General features: G+C 46.6%; 1 protein-coding gene across 2 annotated transcripts in view; it reads left to right on the top strand.

Annotated features, from left to right (window-relative positions):
* The window catches only part of NIN (ninein), a 128126-nt gene that overhangs the window by 30136 nt on the left and 73239 nt on the right, over positions 1-24751 (top strand). For both annotated transcript variants that reach the window (XM_088444143.1, XM_088444145.1), the window contains exons 3-4: positions 3670-3751; positions 20166-20335. In XM_088444143.1, coding sequence (XP_088300269.1) covers positions 3670-3751; positions 20166-20335 — 252 coding nt within the window. The remainder of the gene's footprint in view (positions 1-3669; positions 3752-20165; positions 20336-24751) is intronic.

Below are 24751 nucleotides of genomic sequence, written 5' to 3'. Positions count from 1 at the left end.
CAAGTAGTTAACTCTCGAGCAAATGTTGCACCCAGCAAGGAACTGGTGCAAATCCAGATATTAAATATGTTGGCAGCACAGACGCTCTAAAACAGTGGACAGTGTGACCAGGATGCATGAAAACCAATAAATGCGCAGGCTCCGCGGAGAGATGCAAGTTCTGAAGCAGCTGCGTCTGATTTATAATCTCCCCCAAAATTCTTCCCCATCCTCACCTCTCGCCTATTATTAGATAGGGATTCTTTGTCTGCAGTTGCAACATTAAGCTGTGCTAATAGATTAGGAATACGGGCAAACTGCGGCAATGCTCATTCTCTTTCCCTTCTAACTACATATCTAATGCGCTCCGCACAATTGCACCTTGTATTATATAGATTAGATTTGCGCGGCTAATTTATGACTGTCTCCGCGTTATCGGGCTCTTGCCATGTAGTATAATCCCTTTGGGTTGTATCTGATCTGGTCACGGTGAAATTGCTTCAGGACTCGTGAGCCGGCACCATCTGTCTTTACACACGCAGCTGTCTGGCGCCGAGGCAGCGTACCGATTGCACAGGAACAATAGGGCGACATTCCAGCGTTGTCGGGCTCTGCACATTTATTTGTCTGAACAACACCCCCTGCAATTGTTACAGATTGGAAGGATTTTGTGTTTTCATTGTCTTTTTTTATTTATTTTTTCTCTATTCTTGATAACTGCTATAGTAATAGTAGTAAAATCTAATATGAATGTTAAGTTAATTAGGGTGTGTGTGTGATTATATACATATATATATATGTAGGGTGTGTTATATTTTGTCGACTTGAGAATGTCGACATGGTCGCAATGTCAACAAATGACCTTGGTAGTTCGGTAGTGACTTTTTAATGACTTCCGGCGGATCCTGCTGCACTTCTGGAGTATCTCTACCACTAACCCGTCTCCTAGTGCAGAGGTTCCCAAATGCAGTCCTCATGGCTCCCCAACAGTTTGGTACTAATTAAGTCACCTGTGCTCAGCCATCGATATCTCTAACACCTGAACTGTTGGGGAGCCTGAGGACCGCGTTTGGGGACCTCTGCTTTAGTGCCTAACCCTAACCTCTCCTATGGCAGCCTAACTGTAATGCTCCCCCTAGTGCCTAACCCTAACTTCTCCTTCCACAGCCTAACTCTAACCTCCCCCTAGTGCCTAACCCTAACTTCTCCTATGGCAGCCTAACTGTAACCTCCCCCTAGAGCCTAATCCTAACTTTACACAAAGCCTAGCTCTAATCCTTCCACTAACCCTAACCTCCCATCCATAGTGCCTAACCCCCCATCCCGCAGCCTAGCCCAACATCACCCTAGTGTCTAACCATAACCTCTCCTTCCGCAGCCTAACTCTAACCTTCCCCTAGTGCCTAAACCTAACTTTCCCTCCCGCTGCCTAACCCTAACTTCTTCTGCCGCAGCCTAAGCCTAACCCCCTAGTGCCTAACTCTAACTTCCTTTTCCGTAGCCTAACCTTTACCCTCCCCCTAGTGCCTAACCCTAAATTCCTCTGCCGCAGTCTAACCCTAGTGCCAACCTTAACCTCCCCTCCCGCAGCCTAATCCTAACCTTCCTCATAGTGCCTAACCCTCATCCTCCCCTCCCGCAGCCTAACCCTCCCCCTAGTGCCTAACCCTAACTTCTCCCACAGCCTAATCCTAACCCTCCTCCTAGTGCCTAACCCTAATCCTCCCCTCCTGCAGCCTAACCATCCCCCTAATGCCTAACCCTAACTTCCTCTCCCGCAGCCTAACCCTTACCCTCCCCATTCTGCACCCTGGCCCTAACCCTCCAACTAGTGCCTAACTGTATCCTCCTCTCCGGCAGCCTAACCCTAACCCACTCCATAGTGCTTAACACTAACCTCTCCTCCAGCAGCCTAATCCTACATCACCCTAGTGTCTAACCATAACCTCTCCTCCCGCAGCCTAATTCTCCCCTTAGTGCCTATCTCTATTCCCCTCCCGTAGGCTAACCCTGGCCCTTCCCCTTGTACAATATGCAGACAAAGGTTATTGGACACCCCCACAAGCGAAATGCATACCATTGCACATTCCAAATGGCCACTAATGTGGCGGTTTTGACAAGAACACTACGTAGGGCGGCCCAGGCACTTGCAGTTCTACGGAAAAAAATGTTTTTATCAGGACGACAATGCAACCTATCATGTTTTCAGGGCGACGCTGGACTGGTATACAGAAAATTCGGTAACCCGGAGGGACTGGCCAGCCCAGAGTCCAGATCTTCACCCCACTGAGAACCTCTGGGAGGAATTGGAGCGACTTCTTCAGTGTCACAGTTGGTCACTGTACTTAGGGCGGAATGACAACACATACCGCCTGCTGTTACCCAGGGACTTGTGGACAGTTTGCCAAGAAGGGCGTCTGCAGTAATCACTGCACGTGGTGACCTACAAAGTACTGACGTCACTAACAGCTCACTGATCTATTTGCTGTCAGTGTCCAATCACTTTTGTCTACATAGTGTACCTAACCTTAACTTCCTATCCTGCAGCCTAACCCTCCCCCTAGTACCTGACCCTAACCTTCCCCCTAGTACCTGACCCTAACCTTCCCCCTAGTACCTGACCCTAACCCTCCCCCTAGTACCTGACCCTAACCTTCCCCCTAGTACCTGACCCTAACCTTCCCCCTAGTACCTGACCCTAACCTTCCCCCTAGTACCTGACCCTAACCTTCCCCCTAGTACCTGACCCTAACCCTCCCCCTAGTACCTGACCCTAACCCTCCCCCTAGTACCTGACCCTAACCTTCCCCCTAGTACCTGACCCTAACCTTCCCCCTAGTACCTGACCCTAACCTTCCCCCTAGTACCTGACCCTAACCTTCCCCCTAGTACCTGACCCTAACCTTCCCCCTAGTACCTGACCCTAACCTTCCCCCTAGTACCTGACCCTAACCTTCCCCCTAGTACCTGACCCTAACCTTCCCCCTAGTACCTGACCCTAACCTTCCCCCTAGTACCTGACCCTAACCTTCCCCCTAGTACCTGACCCTAACCTTCCCCCTAGTACCTGACCCTAACCTTCCCCCTAGTACCTGACCCTAACCCTCCCCCTAGTACCTGACCCTAACCTTCCCCCTAGTACCTGACCCTAACCTTCCCCCTAGTACCTGACCCTAACCCTCCCCCTAGTACCTGACCCTAACCCTCCCCCTAGTACCTGACCCTAACCTTCCCCCTAGTACCTGACCCTAACCCTCCCCCTAGTACCTGACCCTAACCCTCCCCCTAGTACCTGACCCTAACCTTCCCCCTAGTACCTGACCCTAACCTTCCCCCTAGTACCTGACCCTAACCTTCCGCTGCCGCAGCCTAACCCTTACACTCCAGTCCCTGCGGAATGTCGACCTTTCACATGTCAACATTCTGCATAGGATGACAATTCAATAATTTCGACATCATAACTGTCAACATTATGAATAGCGACATTGTAAATGTAGAAATGATGACTTCATCCCATACATTGGTGTGTAGGGACAGGCTTTATCCCCTTATGGCAACTGTTGCTGATCTGTTTGTTTGTATCCACTTCTGAAGCTGTAGGGAGCATTGGGGTTACAGTTAATGAGACACCTGAGATCATTATTACAGTAGGGAATCTGCAACGTAACCGTTCCTACTTTCTATTTACAGATTCACTTTGATCAGTTTAAAGAAGCCCTGATTGATGCACTATCCAACACACTGTCCAATGAGGAGAGCGGCCCGGAAACAGGTAACCGATGTGCTGATTGGTTTAATAGTAACGATGGCTTCTGTCAGCAGCTCTGATTGGTCACCATAATACACTGACCACCCAATGCCAGATCTCTCCACCATGTGTCTGGTCCAACTGCAGACCCTCACAGATGTTCCTCATTTAGGCTGAGCAACTAGGTGGATAAATTACTTTTTGGAGAGATGTATCAAACCTTCCAGAGAGATCAAAGTAAAGACGTTGCCCGTAGCAATCAGTCAGCTTCTATCTGTCATTTATCTGGCACAGTCTATAAAATAACAGCCAGAAGCTGATTGGTTGCTGTGGTCAACTTCTCCACTTTATCTCTTTCGGAAGTTTGAAACCTCTCCCCCTGATGAGGGAGAAACAGCTCTGCCTGATGATTAACGTACATGGGTAAAAAGCATAAGGAGCGAGAAAGATAAATTGTAAGATTATTGGGTGACCGCTGCATATGAGTATTTCATGACATACTGGAAAGCTGGGGGTGACCTCAATGTAATTCTCTCTGGTATAACACCTTTGGCCCAGATTTATCGATGAGATTTATCACCCGTCGCTCATGCGCATTACACAGAAGCCCGTCGCTGGCAGCGTTAGGCTGCCAGCAAGTGAGTGGAGGACCCCACCAACGAGAATATCGCTGGATCTCGCCGGAGGGGTAAGTAATGATGAATACCAGTGGCAATTTCATTTGTATCACTGCGATACTAAACAAAATATGCCGCTGGTATTAAGGTTCGTTAGTAAATGGGGCCCTAAATTCTCTAAAAACTCAGATAAGACACTGAGCAGGAGAGACGGTGCTAACTACTGTGCAACTGTATCGCCATTTGTGTGTAAGTACGGGCACTCGTGTGCTGTCTGGCTTGCGCTTTTTTTTTTTTCCCCGCTCAGGATCGGCACCCGGGCACTGGCACCCCTTATAATTAGGGGTCCTCTTACATATGAAAGATGTTTGTTTTTGATCTATTTAATTTCCTGACTCCGTGTGCCTGATGCTTTGTGGTAGGGATCAGTGGTGGTTGGCTAATTATTTACTTTTCCAATTAAACGTGTGAGGTGTTTGCATTGTGATGACTGAGTGAGCTTGGTGTATGTCTGTTGCTTGGCGACCGTGACTCTTCAGCTGTTACATATAGAACAACACGCGTCAGCCCGTGTTTTGTTCTCCGAAATTAATTGCGTGGATTTAATCTTTTGGCTGTCTGATATACATTAGTGGATGTATATGGGACTGGGAGTTGTAGGAGGAAGTATCAGGTTTTCGCAATTAAACAATTTTTTTATACGATCTGTGCTGCATTCATAATTGTAATTACTTAGGGCTTTCTTTTCTATGTTCTTTACAAGGAGGTGTCTCTGCATTACGGGAGAAATGTGACTTATTTGGGCCTCTCAGCCCAGACTGGCTGCTAACTGCATCATTGATGGCACTTAGTGAGTCCAGGAAAAGGGAGGTAGTTTAATTATGTCACAATGCTAACGAGCACATTGTTGACTGTGTAATGTTGAACACAGTATGCTGATATAGCCTATTGGGTTGGTGGTCACAATAGGGTGGGGGTATATTTACGAAAGTGAGTTTTTAGAAGTGGAGATGTTGCCCATAGAAACCAATCCGATTCTACTTAACATTGAACTAGGAACTTCTAGAAGGTAATGGGGTAGATGAAGTTAAGTGCCGCTATAACGCTTCCCGCTTCGCCTTTTTACTGAGGCAAAGCAGGAAGCACTACCGATTAGATGCCTAGTGCTGATGCGCTGTGTCTCAGCCCCGGACGGCTCCACTGAGCATGTGCAGGATATCGCAAGTATCGCGAGATCCCCGCGTGCAGCCTGGAGCCGGCAGCTGTCTCTGCTGTGGGTATAGGGCAGCGCCAAGCTGTAGCTGTCGATAGCGACAGCTAAAGCGAGCCGAACGGTCAGGCGATCTGACCGTTCATACATGGCCTAGACTATCGGCGCTGCTATCTTGTAGATAGCACCGATAATTACATGGGCGCATAGCGCCCCTGTCATTTACCGCCCAGACCCCCGATTTATACATCAAGGAGAAGCGGTATCAGCGAACATAACGTGCGCTGATACCGCTTCTGGGCTTCATACATCTCCCCCAATGGCTAGAATCTGATTGGTTGCTATGAGCAACATCTCCACTTCTAGCAACGAATCAGATTCTAGCTATTCTCTTCTAGAAGGTGCTAGTTCAATGTTAAGTAGAATCTGATTGGTTGCTATGGGCAACATCTCTACTACTAAAAACTCACTTTAGTAAATATAACCCTAGGTGTCAGGTGGAATTTGTAAGTGACTGTTAGGCCACGCATAGACAGGATGCTGGGTTCATTGATACCAACAGTGCGAGGGGTAGACGCAATAACACTGAGACATCAGGGGAACAGCGGTATTTAGGTGTCTCACCTCTGGAGCGAAGTACTGCACATCCATACAGTACTGTGACACTACACAGTAAAGATGGTGTCAGCTGTACATGAGCAGTGACATCAAGTTGGAGGTTGCACCTCTAGCTGACTCTGGGTCCTAGTACCCAGCATGTGTAGAAGAGAGAAGAGACCGTACCGGAGCGCACTGCTCTCTGTCGCCGACACATACTAATGTTAGTTTAGGCATTGTAACGGGGTCTGCATTCTAACGTTAAATACATTGCTTTCCCATCATGTTTGTAGTTATAGGGTGGGCTGTATCATGCATAGCGTCGTTTATTAACGCTGTATGCGTTTAGTTTTACGATTTAAAAAGTTTTTTTTCTGTTTGAGGGTTTAAGACCCGGGAGCGCAACTGCGCTTGCGCGACCGTCCGCCATCGCACGTGCAAGGAGCGGGCAACACTGGGACGGTTCCTATTGGATCAACAGGGTAAACCTAGTGCTTTTGGGTGTAATAAGCGTGATAATTAATGGAAGCCCAAAACAACTGAATTGCTCTGTCAAGCACCCATATCGCCGTCCAAAAAACAATTAAATCTCCCCCTGAGCCATTAAAGGCGAGATGCATCAATGGGAAAAATGCGGCCAAACCGCCCAAAAATGTGGCTTTGACCGCATTTCTCTTATGCCCTGAGCCCCGGAGTGCGATGGCTAACGCCATTTTCCTGACGGCGTTGCCCATAGAAGCCTATGGGCTTCTTTTCGCAGAGTGCTGATAGAGGGGTCCCTCCTGGCACTCCACGCGGCATGCGTGTCCCTCTGCGCATGCGCAGAAGGACGCCGGAGGTTTTTTTCGGTCATAGGCCCGCAGAGAGCCGCTCTTACCGACCTAGCGGTCCTTTGCGGTGATCGTTATGTGTCTTGCCCTTTGTCAGGAAAACTATGAAAATGAAAAAACTGGCGTTGAGTATAATAATGGTCACACCTCTGTACGGGTACCTGTAACTTGACACTGTAGGCAGTGGCTGGTGCAGGATGCTCTAGTACACAGGTTCTCAAACTCTGTACGCAGGCCCCCAAACAGTGCATGTTTTCCAGGTCTCCTCTCAGAATCACAAGTGAAATATTAGCTCCACCTGTGCATCTTTTAAAATGTGTCAGTGAGTAATGACTACACCTGTGCACCTGCTGGGTGACCTGGAAAACGTGACCTGTGTGGGGTCCTGAGGACCAAGTTTGAGAACCACTGCTCTAGTATAAGAAGCATTAGGTAAATTAGTGGAAACACTATAGTTAAAGTTAGTAAATAGTTCCGTTAGCATTTATGTTGTCCTGTATACCCAACCTCTGCCCCCTTCCTGCTAATCGGGAAAACGTTCCTTCTGCAATAAGAGAGGAGGGTACGATTACCCCTACACATGTCTCACAGGCACTCCCCTATTGCCCAGCTGCATTTGTAAGGATATATTGTGTTGCGTTACAATTACCATAGGCGTCTTATAGACATATACTCCTCCTACCCCCTCCTCCTTTATGCAGAGACCAGCGCGGGACTCTTGTCGTAAAGAGGCCACTTAGACGCAGCATATATGAGAATAGATGGACTCGCAGAAGCTCTTCAGCTGATTGCAATGCTCAGCGCTTATACAAAAGGCTGCCCCAGGAGTTCTCAGACACATTCTGAGCCCAATCAGTGCCTCCCAATTAAGTGCACCCAGTGCATCCTTAAATACTAGCCATCTGGTGTAATGGTTTATATTATAGGCCAGGAGTGGTTCTCACTAACTCATTTGTGGAGTAAATGAGGGGTCCCGGCAGCTTCTCCCCCATTCACAAGATGGGTCTATAGCCGGAGCACAGATCCTCCTCAGATGTCCTCTCTAAATGCTAGCTCCCGCGTGAGAGCCGGCTGCAGATAATGATTTGCTGAAGACATAAGTTGCATATGACTCGCATACAAAAATGGCGATACTATTACATTTATATACAGCAAGAAATATAGTAACTTTTGGAAGCAATGGACACCGGCATGTTGGTTTTCCGTAATAGATTGCAAATTATTGCCGGCATCTAAAAGCCTAAGGTTTCTATTTACTAAGCAGTGTTAGGAGACAGAGTGAAAGGCGATAAGGTACCAGCCAATCAGCTCCCAACTGTCATTTTTTCAAACACAGCCTGTGAGATGACAGTTGGGAGCTGATTGGCTGGTACCTTATCACTTTTCACTCTGTCTCCTAACACTGCTTAGTAAATAGACACCTTAAATTGATATTCTCAATATAAGCCATGAAGTTAAAATACATTGTTCTGTGATACCCAGACATTAAATGGCAGCTCTTATTGTTGTTGTTACTATTAATTATTATTAGCATTTTGCAGTGTAAAGGGATTCCCTCTGCTGTCATGACCTCTCCAGGTTTCGGAGTAGCCCTTAAAGGTGACTTATTCATAGGAGGAACAATAGACCGATGAGTTTTACGCACTGCTCTTGCACGTTTTCACTCTGCTCATGCTCAATAGCTGAGCGCGAACATTTCCGAGTGTTTTAGAGTCCTGCGACGATGGTGCGTTTTGCACGTAAGCTGAGTGAACTGAGCGCATGTACACAGAACTGTGGGCGGAGTTGCGCGAATCCAGAGATGCGTCTGATTCAGACGAATCTCTCTCTCATAGTATTGGGAGGGTGCTGATAATTATGATGGCGTTTTAAGCATGCTCACTTATAGGGGCTGTGCGGTCGCATAGATGCATAAGGGTGACTATCTCTCTACAAGCTTTGATAAATCTTCCCCGAAATGCAGATTAAGTACCAACCAATCAGTTTCTGACATTTTACCGGCTGTGTTTGAAAAAAAATGACAGGAGCTGATTGGTTGGTACTTTATCTCTCTCCAAGCTTTGATACATCTCCCCCTTTAGTTCTGTTAAGGCAATGTCAGTTTAATTGCGGCCAAGACGAGTGCGCCTCTGGAACTGCTCCAAAGTGTCCCAAGTAATGACGCGTTTTGGAGCTGGATGAAATGGTCTCTAGACACCTCGCTCCTCCCAGAAACTCCCTGATTAGTTCCGGTGGTGACAGCCGCCTTTTTTATCTCCCGCAGCTGAGGATTACTGGAGCCTCAGCTGGTATTTTGTTGAATGTTCAGCATAGACCATTACATTTCAGATGTTCATCCCCCCCTCAACAATCGGCTTTCTCGTTCCGGAGTGTGAAGCTGGCAAATTAAACTGTAATACGTTTTTGATGTTCCCCCGTTATGTAAAGGCTGTTGCGAATTCTACGAACCTTTTCAATGTGATCTTGCATAGAAACGAGGAGTGTAATAGACAAATTACCGCAGCCTGTCCCCACCACGTTATCGGGATGATTACAGTTAACGTTGTGTTTATAAAACAAGACCATTATTGGAGGGTATTTATTTACAGCCATTTAGTAAAGTGCATCTGCACCCTGGGTCTGCGTTTATGGCCGTCGGTGATGCGGTGATACTGGTGTTCATGATTAAATTTGTTCATTGCTAATAAACGAGGGAGATTAATTCAAAGCTGAGGGGTGAAGGTTGTGGCTTGTGACCTGCTAGTAGCTGCGAGGGATGGGGAGATTGAGGTAGGGCGGGAGAGGGAGCTGGAAAATGGGTAGAATTTAATTTCGTACCAGGCTACATGCTTCCTATAATTACAAATTAGTGTTTTGGCTCAGGCTGTTCCTAGACTTTATTTATATATATTTTTTTTTTTCTCCAAGCTCTAAAATCTTTATTATGTGATTAATTCCGGCAATCCTGGCCTCTTCTGCCGAGTGCGTTGGTATATCGCGTTGTAAGAGAAATAGATTTATAAAACGTGGACAGATATATTTTACTGCAAATCCAAAGCCTCACTCCTATTTTTTTTTTCTCTCTCTCTCTCTCTCTCTCTCTCTCTCTCTCTCTCTCTCTCTCTCTCTCTCTCTCCCCCTCTCTCTCTCCCCCTCTCAACCCCCCCTCTTTCTCGCTCTCTCGCGCTTTCTCGCTCTTTCGCTCGCTCGCTCTTTCTCGCTCTCTCGCGCTCTCTCTCGCGCGCTCTCTCTCGCGCGCGCTCTCTCTCGCGCGCGCTCTCTCTCGCGCGCGCTCTCTCTCGCGCGCGCTCTCTCTCGCTCGCGCTCTCTCTCGCGCGCGCTCTCTCTCGCGCGCGCTCTCTCTCGCTCGCGCTCTCTCTCGCGCGCGCTCTCTCTCGCGCGCGCTCTCTCTCGCTCGCGCTCTCTCTCGCTCGCGCTCTCTCTCGCTCGCGCTCTCTCTCGCTCGCGCTCTCTCTCGCTCGCGCTCTCTCTCGCTCGCGCTCTCTCTCGCTCGCGCTCTCTCTCGCTCGCGCTCTCTCTCGCTCGCGCTCTCTCTCGCTCGCGCTCTCTCTCGCTCGCGCTCTCTCTCGCTCGCGCTCTCTCTCGCTCGCGCTCTCTCTCGCTCGCGCTCTCTCTCGCTCGCGCTCTCTCTCGCTCGCGCTCTCTCTCGCTCGCGCTCGCTCGCGCTCTCTCTCGCTCGCGCTCTCTCTCGCTCGCGCTCTCTCTCGCTCGCGCTCTCTCTCGCTCGCGCTCTCTCTCGCTCGCGCTCTCTCTCGCTCGCGCTCTCTCTCGCTCGCGCTCTCTCTCGCTCGCGCTCTCTCTCGCTCGCGCTCTCTCTCGCTCGCGCTCTCTCTCGCTCGCGCTCTCTCTCGCTCGCGCTCTCTCTCGCTCGCGCTCTCTCTCGCTCGCTCTCTCGCTCGCTCTCTCGCTCGCTCTCTCTCTCGCTCTCTCTCTCGCTCTCTCTCTCTCTCTCTCTCTCTCTCTCTCCCCCTCTCTCTCTCTCCCCCTCTCAACCCCCCCCTCTTTCTCGCTCTCTCGCGCTCTTTCTCGCTCTTTCGCGCTCGCTCGCTCTTTCTCGCTCGCGCTCTCTCTCTCGCTCTTTCTCGCTCTCTCTCGCTCTTTCTCTCTCGCGCTCTTTCGCTCGCTCGCACGCTCTCGCGCTCGCTCGCGCGCTCTTTCTCTCTTGCTCGCTCGCGCTCTCTCTCGCTCGCGCTTTCTTGCTCGCTCGCTCTTTCTCGCTCGCGCTCTCTCTTGCTCGCTCGCTCTTTCTCGCTCGCGCTCTCTCTCTTGCTCGCTCTCTCGCTCGCGCTCTCTCTCTCGCTCTTGCTCGCTCGCTCTCTCTCTCGCTCTTTCTCTAAGGTAAAGGGGCCCATACATCTGGAATGTATTGCCCCAATTCCCTGTTCTACTGGGGTCGGGGAATTTGGCAATTCAGCATGTTGGAAATCTACCAATAACCATCTTTAACATGTTGTTTTCCCCCAATCTGCTGACGGATTGCCGATTATTGATGGCCACCAATCAGAGCGCGGAATGGCTGATCAGATCAGACTGGTAGAACGGGGAAATGGGGCAGTAGTTGTATGACCCACATAATTGGGCCTATACATCTGGGATGTATTGCCCTAATTACCCGTTCTGCCAGGGTCGGGGAATCTGGGAAATTCAAAATGTTAGAAATCCTGGATTCACCGATCTCAACAAAAAATGTTCAGGACTGAGAGTCTGGAATTTTTATCCTGGATTTTTTCCCCAATCTGCTGGTGGTTCGCCAATCATTAATGTCCGCGGATCAGCATTTTTGGGATTGGCAGAATGGGGAATCGAGTGTCTGTAGATGTATAGCCGGCATGATAGTCTACTTTTATTTGTCAAGATGGCAGATAAATTGACTGGTTTTAAATCAATTTCTTTAGTCCACAAGTCTGAGGAGAATATTTACTAAAGTGAGGGTTTTTAGAATTGGAGATGCTGCCCATAGCAACCAATCAGATTCTAGTCATTATCTTCTTGAAGGTGCTAGATATTTGATAAGTAGAATCTGATTGGTTGCTATGGGCAACATCTCCACTTCATACAAGCTTTGCTTTCCCTCTAGCGACACCCAACCAGGTGGCTTGGACTCTGCAAGGAGAACAATCTCTCCTAATAGCGCCTGAGGATGGGTGTATGTAGGCACAGCTGTACACAAAAAGCAACTGCACACTAAGGGGCCCATTTATCAATTATCACATACTTAATGCTACCTGGTATGCGATCATATCGGCCAAATGTACTAAAGAGCAGGAACAGGGGCTTCGAAAGGAGCATGTCCCTGCTGATGTGGTCACTTCACTCCTATGCCGGGACACCAGCGCATGCGCGGTCTACAGACCATGCAAGCGCCATGCCCATTGCCCAGTTTTGTGGTTATCCACCAAAAACTGGTGTTTTTCAGGGAATATGCTGTAAATGATAAATGGGCCCTAATTGTGAGTATTATAGGGGCCAGGTATTCCCGCAGACCAGACAGTATTTATTGAATGCCGCGTCGACTGCAGGCCAGAATAATCTGTTCATGTGTTTTGTCCTCCCCAAGATGCCTGTCCCATAAGTGAGCAATGTGCCATGTCTAGTTCCCGCAGAACATGCATCTGTGCAATTAATAGCTGACTGAGACTGTCCCACAAGCCATCTTTACCTATAAATTAGACTGTATCACTAGTAGGCTGGAAAGACTTTGCTGTCCCATTAACTCTTGTCACATCTCTTCCATGTGTTTTCTCCGATTTATCCATCAAGTTTGCCATGTTGGCACCCAGCAAGGGCAGCTCGTTCAGACTAGCATTTGTGTGAACAGGACCTTGCTAAGCCAATGCTATTACCACCCTCTCCGTGGAGCGCGCCGCCTACCTAAGCTTAGGGAGTTGCGAGTGCAAAGTACGATCGAATATACATAGGAGAAAAGATGCATAAGGATTTTTTTCTGCGCATTCACAGTATAAAAAACCCCCACAAAACCAAAAAAAATGTTCTTCCGTCCACATCAGCTTATATATACTAGTGCAGTGGTCGGGGAACGGGTAAATTACCCCACATGGGGTAAAAATGAAATTCCTTGGGGGTAATGGACGGACAGCCGGGCATGCATATGAATCATTCCACAATAGAACGATTCATGTGCATGCCCGGCTGTGCCGCAGGGAGGCTCTGAGCCGGACGCCCGCTGAGATGTTATTACCAGCGAGCTCCCGGCTCCTTCCCTGCAGCGCCGCGTTAGCCGGAGACTGGAGTTCTCTTCTGAACTCCAGCTTCTGCCTCTCTCCATGCGCACTATGGGAGAGACGTCATGACGTCTCTCCCATAGTTCCGAGGAGCAGCCGGGCGTACAGGACGGCGGCGGATGCAGGAGCGGGGATTAAGGTAAGTGTTTTTTTTTTTTTTTTTTTTGTACAAGCGGCACTACAGGGGCATTATATGGGGCACTACTACAGGAGCACTACTACAGGGGCATTATATGGGGTCACTGCTACAGGGGCATAACTATGGGGGCACTACTACAGGGGCATTATATGGGGTCACTGCTACAGGGGCATAAATATGGGGTCACTACTACAGGGGCATTTTATGGGGGCACTACTACAGGGGTATTTTATGGGGGCACTACTACAGGGGCATACTATGGGGGCACTACTACAGGGGCATACTATGGGGGCACTACTACAGGGGCATTATATGGGGTCACTACTACAGGGGCATTATATGGGGTCACTACTACAGGGGCATAACTATGGGGGCACTACTACAGGGGCATTATATGGGGGTCACTACTACAGGGGCATTATATGGGGGCACTACTATATTTCCTTCCTTTCAAATCAAGGGGTATCATTGGCATATCTAAATATATTTTGGGGTAAAAGGTAAAAAAAGTTCCCTGACCCCTGTACTAGAGTTATAACTCACCATGTATTTTTTTCTTTACTCTTCGTATATGACTATCTTGAGGTTTCGTGTTTAATATTTAAATGTAAGGTTTAAGTTTTTTGGTTTTTTTTTTAAAGTATTTTCACAATATATAGGTATTGGGAAGAGGGGACGGTGTAAGTTATCCGTTACCCAAAACGTCAATATTTCTACTGGCATATCTGCAAAATTCCTGCCTGTAAAATTCACCCTATAAAGTTGCAATAAAAGATGATTAAATCGGGATTTACAGGGCCGCGCGGTGGCTTTGTTCTGCAATTTCCTAATACCGTACAGCCATTATGAAGTTGGATAAGAAAACACTGGTGTCTCACATGGCGCTGTTCCGTGCACCCTGCTGCAGACTGTTTTATAGATACAATGTATTCCAGCCAAATAAAATAGTTCTCAGTGTTGGATATTAAATAATTTATCTGGAGGCCCCCAGATAATACACTTCAAGCTCACAGCTCACTACTAAAGGAATACATCTGCAGGAAGGGGTCTGATGGGGTTTTGAAGTGTTCTGCTCAAAGGAGGCGAAACTCAGCCTTCCTATTGATGTGATGGCTGAAGACATCTTTTGGTGTTTGTTAAATCACAATTAAATTTTTCCCCCCCCTCACCCTTCCTGCCAACACACGTTAACACACAAAGCCCTTTTTATCCAGGATCTTATTAATTTCATGTCGTCCAGACATTTCTTTTGTCCTTGAACCCAACTGAAGGAATATAAATGAATGTGATAATGTAATGCGATTTAATAGCCTGCAACACCTAAAAAGACAAAGGGGCTGGTGCAGGATTTATCCATAGCCGAACGTGCGTGTTTTCACATTGCCCATGCTACAGAGCTAAGCACAAACCGCTACAGAAGACATTATAGCGTGTAACTCTGTTGCATCTCCACTTTGGGCTGAAGGGGGCGTAACCGGGTGGTAATGGGGCACGCTTACGTAGGCTAAGCTCACTGAGGGTGAGTTGATGGAGTTGAGGGCTGCGGAGAATTTTGCGTACACATAATTACGTCTGCTTTAAAATGTATCTTTTGCACAAAGTATACGGCCGGCGCAGGGGCTCGCTGATGATGACCGCTATGAAACCAAGTGTGCGGATAGGGGTGGTCCTGCCACAGAAGTGCGTACAACTCTGCATATGCAAATACACGTATTCAGTATTGTGTACGCGATGCGGGAGCAATTACGGTTAGCTTGTTTTCAACTCCGCATTGGACCGATAGGGTACACCCAGGTGTTCATAGAATCTATAACTAAAATTTACTTTTGTGAGGTGTCAGTAACCCGTCCACCTGCGCACATCCACTCAATGACATCACAGTCAGGCGTGAGGTGGTTTGCGCAATGGCGCAAGCACAATAAGTTGCAGGAAGCCCGGATACCGAAGCGCTTGCTTTCGTTTCGTATAACTGGACGCACACTTCCATTTTTTTTTTTTTTTTAAAGGCCCAGTTACCCACCTGCCAGCCATGGGACCATCCTTATTTTATTGGCAAAGTCATGCCCCCCTTCCCTTCATTGTATTTCTGCCGTCAATGTCTTTATGCTGTCATTGCAAATAGTAATGTGAGAACAATCATTTATTCTTTAGAAAAGTTTTTTCTTTTTTGATGACCCAATTAAAAATGATGAGCCCAGAAATAAGTTGGGTATAGACACGTGTGAGGGCATTTTATATAGCTTTGGTTGAATGAAGGATGCACTTTCTGTACAGAAACAACGTTTTAGATGGCTGTGCCGCCGGCAGGAATGGATTGGTGTGCGCCTGTCTGTGGGTCTCCGGCTTTGGTGGAATTCTGTCCCAGCATGCACTGCTGCCAGTTTAGGGCTGGTCTAAAGCAGCTGAGCGTTTGCCGTCGCTTAAGTATGATGTCCACAAAGTGTCTGGTATTGGTGGTCAGTCTAATGCCCGTGTGATTGTTATCCCTGACCTGCTTAGTACATGGAGCAATTATGCTGCTTCTTGATTATCAGTGCTAAGATGGAGGAGCTGAGGTTTCCTGCTATTCACATCGGGAACTGCGTGTGAGGCCGACTTTGCGGCTATATGGTCACCTGGGTCTGATTATGCAGCAAATAATCTCCTTATTGCAGTAACTGTTATTGTTACGCCCCATTTTTATGGGATCGTTTTGGTGAAGGCTGTAATAACAATGAACAAAAATAACCTAATTGAGGTTCTATGTAATCCAGTAACAATAGAACTATTTAAAATTGTTTTTGAGAACTTTTTTTTTTGTTTAAAGAAAAGTAATGTCCGTATGAATTATTTGCGAGTACGGTGCAAATATGCATCAACCGGATGGCGGTTGACTTTGGTCGATCTTGTTCGGTAGCCATGGATTATTGCACTTTTGCACCCTGTTAGCAAATAGCCCTTTGTGACTCTTGCTCTCTTACTGGGACTATAGGTTTTGGGGTTAATACATTTTAGGACCGGCTGATTTACTTGTTCTCTGGTTGTCGTCTGGTCCTATGATGTAAAGGGGACAGTTAGTCTTTTTGCTTGGACTCAGAGCAAGGACGCTTTCAGCTGATTTCTGCTTTATACAGTAATTACAGCAATGTCCATTTTGATTTCCTGTGGATGACGGATGTAACACTGGCCAGGTTACAGAGTAAAGGATCCCCATCTGATGTCCCTCCTTTTCTCCTTCAAGTCTCTCTTGTACTCTGTCCAGTTAGTATTATGGATTATATTCATGTCTGTTTTTATGGATTGTCTGCCAGTTAGTAGTGTATGGGTAATGTGTGGGTTTTACGCATGTTGGAAGCTGTCAGACCCTTCCCCCTTCAGCTATTTCATGTTTCCTGTTTTTCTCCTAATTTACTGCTCCGTTCAGCTTCCTCTTGTCATAAATAGCCATGAGTGTGATGTGACACCGGGATAGTCTTCATACATATGTCTCATTCCTGTATTGGAAGGTGAATACAGGGAATCGTGTTGCACCAGGGAATCTACTTTCCCGCATGCTTGAGTTTATGTAAAAGCACCTGACCAACCAAAATATTAAGGGGCCCATTTATAAATAAATATTTGGGGCTTATTCCCTTTAAAACACCCATTTTCAGGGGGATGTAGTCAGGAAGCCGACGGTCTAATTGCCGACCGCTGGCTTCCCGTCTGTCAAACTTCGGCAAGGTACTAAAGATAGGCGTAGAAAACTTGACGCTTGTAAGTAGTCCTACGCCAGAAGACCGACTTCCAGCATACTGAACGAAGGTAAGCCGGGGGGGGGGTTAGGCTTAGGGCTCCCAGGGGGGAATTAGGGTTAGGCCCCCCCCCCCCCCCCCCGAGAGGGTTAGGGTTAGGCTCGGGGAATGGGGGGTTAGGTTTAGGCACTTGGGAGGGGGGGGGGTAGGCACTTGGGAGGTTGGGGTTAGGCACTCCTAAGGGAGGTTTGGAGTAGTATATTTACCTTATTTAGCGTTCGGGGTCCTCACCTCTGCCGGGCTTCCGCTGTCAGGATTTGAACCGCCGGCCATGCGGCCGGGGGTAATACCTACTACACCTGTTTTCAGGGGGTAGCCACAAATACTTAGTATCACCCGAATGTATGACAGAGGGACCACAGCAGATATCTCTGATACCTGCTGCGCCTGTGATCCCTCCATTCTGTCCGGCAGCCGCTATCCCCCATATACTGGATGCGATGCTGCCATATTTACCTGATTGGCTGCTGCCATCTGAAGCTGCATCCTATGGGCTTCACATCGCAGAAACTACCAGGAGAGGGTTTCATAGGAACCCTCCTCAGGCAATGGCCGCTGCACACGTCTGGTCAGTAGACCGTGTATGCGCTGGAGTTCCGGCAGAGGAGTGAACCCAGTCACTTCACTCCTAGCACATCGCAGGGACGTGATCCTTCCGGAGCGCCTGTCCCTGTGGGTGGTGTTTTTCATACATCCAGGCGGTATGATGGCACCTTGCAATGTTATCATGGGCACGAAGATCACACCCAGATCGTATTGCAAATGCGATCATTTATAAATGGGCTCCTAAGGGCTATATTTCCGAAATTGTGAAGCAGCGACTTATCGTAAGTCGCAACTTCTCAGCGGGTTTGAGGGGAAATTTAAATCGCCACAGACAATAACTGAATGAGTGAAATTTAAATCGCCACAGACAATAAGCACCCGCTGTAATGCCGTACTCACGGTACCTCCGGACTTGCTCCTTTCCCCCCACCCACCATACATTAATTTCTCTTAAACTAAGGGGTCTAGTTACTAAGCAGTGTTAGGAGACAGAGTGAAAAGTGATAAGGTGCCAGCCAATCAGCTCCCACCTGTCATTTTTCAAACACAGCCTGTATGATGAGAGTTGGGAGCTGATTGGCACCTTATCACTTTATCACTTTTCACTCTGTAAATAGACCCCTAAATCATTTTCCATTTACTACAACCTAGGAGCGCTGGTTTGCCTATTCTGCACTTGCCAAGGAGCTCCCACGACCTGCCCGTGCCACCATCTTGCCCACTACCCTGTCCCTGCGCAGTTACACACAAACAGAAGCGCCTTGTTCAAAAGTAGTACCGGGACTTCACAAGAGCAATTTGCATTTTATAAATGACCCTTATTGAATATATAGTAGTAAGGTATAGATTTTGAGACTAACGCAGGGTGGGTTTAGCACCTCTTTGTGTGACGCAAAATAGTAAAATTTGCACTGTGCGCATCCACTATAACACGTATGCATCCTTGTGGTTAGAGGTGAGAAAAATTGGTCTGGTGGAGGGACACGGGGACATGCCTCTCAGTGCCATACTGTATATGTTACAGGTGCCTGAGGCCTGGTGTTAACATCCGTTATAATCCCAGGTCTCTCTAGCATTTTTTCTTTTTTTCTTTTTTTATAACTATTAAATAAAAAAACGTAATAAAAGATGAGGTCATAAGTTCAATAATTTCATCTGTGTGGAGTTTGTATGTTTCCCATGTGTTTGTGTGGGTTTTTTTTTTTTTCCCAACACTCCAAAAAACATGTCGATAGGTGAGTTGGATTCTGAACGTATCAGCCCTGGTGTGTATAGGTGCACTTATATGTTAGGGAATATAGACTGTGTCAGCTCCTATATGCGTAGGCAGTGGACTGGTATGAATGACCTATTCTCTGTACAGTGCTGTGTACATTGGTGGCGCTATATAAATTGACACTAATTATAAAAACGTCTGGTGTATAAAAGTCACGCTGAGACACTGAATAGCATATGATCGTGCTTTACACACAAGCACGGCGCAGGCCAGCATGCGGATTCGCGCAGATCTGAAGATGCGCGGCTGAGCTTGTGGGCGTAGAGCTGCTATTTTTGCATTCACGTTTCCTTAGTGTAAATTACACCCAACAAAGCATCTGTCCCTTTTATGTCTTGTTCTGCAAAGTCTTCTGTACAGTGAGGTGGGTTGATACTATTGTTCTTAGTTGTAATCTGATTGGTTCACGCACCCGAGTAGCCAGATTGGTTGAGATGCAGTTTGGCGGTTGCATCTCTGTGGTTTGATCACCGCACAAACTGGCCAATATGTCGCTTATACTCCCCTCCTTCAGCATCAAATCCGATTTCTGATCCGATCACTTATAATTGGATTATTGCTGTTCTACGCACATCTTTTAATTAAACGCTGACTTTCACAAACTCCTGAACCTCTCGCTGATCATAACGTGCTATTTATACCAAATTATTATGTTATATCCTATATAACCACAGTGTATAGCATAGCTCCTGTTATGATGAGGCACCAGCATAGTATATAGTACATTTTATAATTGGGTGTGCGGGGAGGCCAGTGCACTTGGCTGTCTGTCATGGGTTTATGCGCGGTGACCGGGCCTAGGGACCAGTGCGAAGTTTGCAGCGGTAGCGTTCGTGCCGGACAGCAAATTTAAGGAACGAGTAACCTCGGCCTATAAGCGACTGTAGAAAATGGTCGCGGTTGGTAAAATAAAACCTTTGGGAATGTTCTTCTCAAGAGTATCTGGTTCTGGATGGTAAAAATGTTGATGCCTCCTGTAGATCTCCTGGAAGAGACTCTGTGGGTAACCACTCGGTCACCTTCTGAAAGTGGAGTTTTACATTTCAACAGTAACTTCCTTTTAATTAAGGAACCTTCTTTGAAGGGATTTTGCCTCATTATCTGGCGTTTCCTGTTACAGAAACTCTGTTATCACAAAAAGCCAGAGGTGTTTCTATCGATCTCTGTGAACAGCACTGAAACCTTTTTATTTTGATTTCTGACTGTAGATTGCTGCCCTGAAGCCCAGCCTAAATATATCAAGGACGGTAAGCGTTATGGCCGGCGGTCCGTGCCGGAGCTGCAAGACTCCCTTGAAGATTTTGATGAAGAGACTGTAATTAAACCTGAGGATGAAGGGACGAGGCCCTCGCAGGTCAGCCCCAGGAACTGCGACGAGGTAATGACATCGGGGGGGGCTGTCATTTGCCCAGCCAGATTGCCATCTTTGGAAACGCAGGTCGCCAGTTCTTGTTTTTCTCCATTAATCAAGACGTGGTGACCTTAAGCGACCAAAATTACAGGTAGTATTGTCTTGTATCGTGATGTGCTTGGGAATAGATTAGATGGAGATGGCGGTCTGTTCTGAGGGATCTCAGAATTTTATATACCCCTCTACGGGGGAGATTTGTCAAATCTTGGAGAGAGATAAAGTATCAACCAATCGGCTCTTGTCATTTTTCACACCCAGCCTGCCAAATTCAGTTAGAAGCTGATTGATTGGCACTTTGGGCGGCATTGCATCAACACTAAAAATGCGGTCAGATCTCTTAATAGCGCTTTCCCAGGGTTCCCTGACGGCCACGGCTGTGGGACTCCTGGGTCATGAACCCGAAAGTCCCAACACCGCAAAGTACAGGAGAGCTGTCCTTTGCTTAAATGTACATTGATACGGCGTTACTAAACGCCGGTCTGCATGCGATCATTGGCGGGAAATGATGCTGATTGCCTCTCGTCTTTTATCTTTCTCCACTTTTATCTCTCCAAGCTTTCATAAATCTCCCCCGTACAAGTGCTATATTATTATTATTTCGGAGGTTTGCCTCATATAAAGATGCCTTGTCCATGAGAGGGAGTTACTGATAACAGTGAGTTAATATCACTAAACCTAATGAAATAATAAAGAAAATATTACCATAAAATGAATAATCTACTGTATCATAAATATTAACAATGTAATAACGTGCACATTTTTATATGAAAAGAAAGAAAGAAACAGCCGTGAGATTCATCCCCCTCCCCCACCTGGCTTCATTTTTCCACCCCTTTGTAATACTGTACAATGCACCATGTCCTGAGCAGCGTAATTATACCGGTCCCTTCCTTTTTCATTAAAATTGGTTTCTCAACAAAAAGTCAGTCTTGGGGGATTTTAGTGCTGTAAGAATGCGCAATGAGCGAAAAAATACACAGGTGGTAGCTACAGTCGAGATGTGAATGCTGATTGGCCGCTTTTCCCATTGCGATATACTTCGATTGGGCGTCGAGGGGCCTCTGTATTATGCTGAATATTTTTTTTTATTTCTTGATGCGCTACATGCCTGACACAGCTGCTACTCGCACTATGCCTAATTACGCTTCCTCTCCCCAGCCCACTTGTCCTGGGATTGTAGTTCACGCCGCAGTATGCGGCATTTTTATAACCAGAAGGCTTGTGTAAGCCGCAGACAGTGCCAGGCTTTTTAATAATGTTAATACTCCTGAACTAAATTACAATTTTGACGTGTTATTTAATGTCTCTCATTGATGTTTTACGCTGCTCGAGACTCTCCTGGCCGACGGGTAACTTGCCTCCTCATTCATCTACTTTCTGACTAATTAATAATTCAAACTCTCGCCAATCGCGGGGTGAGAGGATCTTACGTCTGTTCATATTGCACGCGTAAATCTTTCGCTGGAGACCAGTACAGAGGGCTGCTGAAATGTAGAAGCGGAATTCTCCAGTAATATGCTGGCAAAAGTCTGTGGGGTCTATGTACTAAGCCTTTGAGAGAGATAAAGTACCAACCAGTCTGCTCCTGTCACGTTACAGGCTGTGATTAAAAAATGACAGGAGCTGGTTGATTGGTACTTTATCGCCGTCCACTTTATTTCTCTCTAAGGCTTAGTACATAGAAAGCTGAAGTCCAAGACTCTGCGGTCCCTCGCTAGTCGCCCACTCAGAGCTGTACTGTGCACATCCCCTAACGGCAGCTCACTCGGGGGTCTATTTACTAAGCAGTGTTAGGAGACAGAGTGAAAAGTGATAAGAAAGTGATAAGGTGCCAGCCAATCAGCTCCCAACAGTCATCTCACAGGTTGTGTTTGAAAAATGACACTTGGGAGCTGATTGGCTGGCACCTTATCACTTTCTTATCACTTTTCATTCTGTCTCCTAACACTGCTTAGTAAATAGACCCCTCACTCTCTTCTGTCAGTTCTTAGCTCCATGAACCATCTGACTGCTAGACCAAGGATATTGCCGCAAACTTGAATTTTGAGTCCGAATCAGTAGCCGTAAGTGAAACTTTTAGCGCTAGGGGCAATAAGTAAATCTAGGCCTCAACTGTGGACGCATTAAACAAAAATGGTCATTTCCCTCTGACCATTCAGCTTTGCTTCCTCTGTCTCAGCCTTATTCATACACCATTATACTCAGGGCTCATGTCAACCCAAGGTTTAGGCTGTCTGACTACTTGTACATTAACCTTCACTCAAATGGAATCCTTTGCGCCACGCAGGATTCGTGAGGGCCTTTATTAATCCTCCGATCCCGCCACTTACTCCCAATCCCCTCCATGAGGTCATAACATCAGTCCGTACTCTTACAGAAATACGTATTCATGCATTTGTCGGTAACCAAGCATTTTTAGAAGTTGTTGCCATCGAAGGTGAGTTTTACGTTTCCCTGGTGCAGACTGTAGTAGGTAGAAAGAAATGTCCCCATTGCGGGTAGTATTTGGTCTTTTGTTTGTGGCGTTTTTACGTGTATCTAATATCTCACCCTCTTCCCTGCATCCATTGTAACAGCCAATTACCACACAACACACAGGTCGCACACCTAAAGTGTTTACCCAAACACATCTCTTTTGTACTTTGTGTGATCTACCAGGGAGAAATTAACACCACTTACAGTTAATCTGCTAGCACACGGTGACTTTGAAGTCATAGAATCGGCTTTTGTTGTAGAGACGTCGGTGGAAAGGAATCTCTTTGTGAATGACACACACTTTAGACAGTGAATCACACATCAAACAATGTTGGCTCTGCTCCAAGATGTCTCTTGTCTTCCAATGTTAATATTTCAGGGGGGAAGGGGGAGGCGTTAGGGCTCTTCATTAAGGTGCGGTTTTGATTTGCGCTCCTTTTTTAATAATAACAAAGTGGATTTTGTGAAGTAGACGGGAGGGATAGCAGCCAGATTTCTCCAGCTTTTCCTGACTTTCAGCCATGCGGATCTGAGGCTGGAATATTCTACAATAGGCATTTAACACACGAGTGAGCTTTAAGGGAAACTTGTCGCCATCAATTAACATTTTATAATTATATAGTGCATCAGAAAATGCATTTTTATATCATTCCAGCCATTTGTTCTAGAAATGATTACATGGTAAGTTATTTATATTCCTTTATAATGCTTTTGGCACTGGATGCGAAGCGTGAGGAGGATTTGAATTTATCAGTCCTAGGTGGTTAAAACGATGGCACCTTTCCCTGTAACTTTTGAACAGAGGATTGTAAACCTAATTAAACTCTGAACTCCTTTTTTTGGGATGTGCTTTTCACTGCTAATTAACAGGCTGAGGGCTCTAGTTACTAAGCAGTGTTAGGAGACAGAGTGTAAAGTGATAAGGTGCCAGCCAATCAGCTCCCAACTGTCATTTTTCAAACACAGCCTGTGAGTTGACAGTTGGGAGCTGATTGGCTGGCACCTTATCACTTTCTTATCACTTTTCACTCTGTCTCCTAACACTGCTTAGTAAATAGACCCCTTAATACTTCATAGAGCACAGCCACCGTGCCATGTACATGATCACAATTCCAGTTTCTCTCTAGGGCAGTAGTTCTCCATCTCAACCCTCAAGTGCCCCCGAAAGGTCATGTTATGAGGATTTCTGTCTGTGAAAGCAGGTGGGATAATTACTGATCCAGCAAAATAGATCCGTTCACCTGTGTATGATTAAAGACATCCACAAAACATGGCCTGTAGACGGTACTTGGGGACTGGAGTAGAGAACCCCTGCTGTAGTGCACCTGGGTCACACTTGTAGCAGCCATTTTGTCGGCTAAACCATGAGCATACAGTGTATCCATGCCCTGTGGAAGGGCAGGTAACTTGTGGCACTCCAGCTCTTGTGGAAACACACATCCCAGCATGTTCTGCCGCAGTTTTGCTGTTAGGTTATGCTGGGATGTGTAGTTCCTCCGCATTCTGGAGTGCCACATATATATACTACACATATATAATTTAGATATATTTGTGCCCCATGACATATTTTTTACATGTCTTGTCTATAGATGGCATTGCCTACTGGGAAGAAGCACTGGAAAGTTTTTTGCTATCCAAAGATTGTTCCGTATGGGGATTTCGGTGAAACCTCCAAAAACATAGTTTTCGGATGTTTGACAGAATTTTTTGCAGATAGTGCATCCCGCCCTTAGTGTATTATTAATGTACTGCTTCCCATATTGACATTGGATGATTGGCAATGTTGGTTGTTTTCGTGCAGCTTAAACTTTTTTATTTTTCATTTGTTGTCTATTCCTAATATATGAATTTTTAGAGGTTACCTAAAGCAGCGTCAATTTTAAATATGGAATTTATTATCATCTCGCA

The sequence above is a fragment of the Taudactylus pleione genome, unplaced genomic scaffold, assembly GCF_031769625.1.
Source record: "Taudactylus pleione unplaced genomic scaffold, aTauple2 ptg000350l, whole genome shotgun sequence".
Classification (NCBI taxonomy): Eukaryota; Metazoa; Chordata; class Amphibia; order Anura; family Myobatrachidae; genus Taudactylus; species Taudactylus pleione.
The sequence above is the reverse complement of the archived record's forward strand: the minus strand, read 5'-3'. Positions and strand labels throughout refer to the sequence as shown.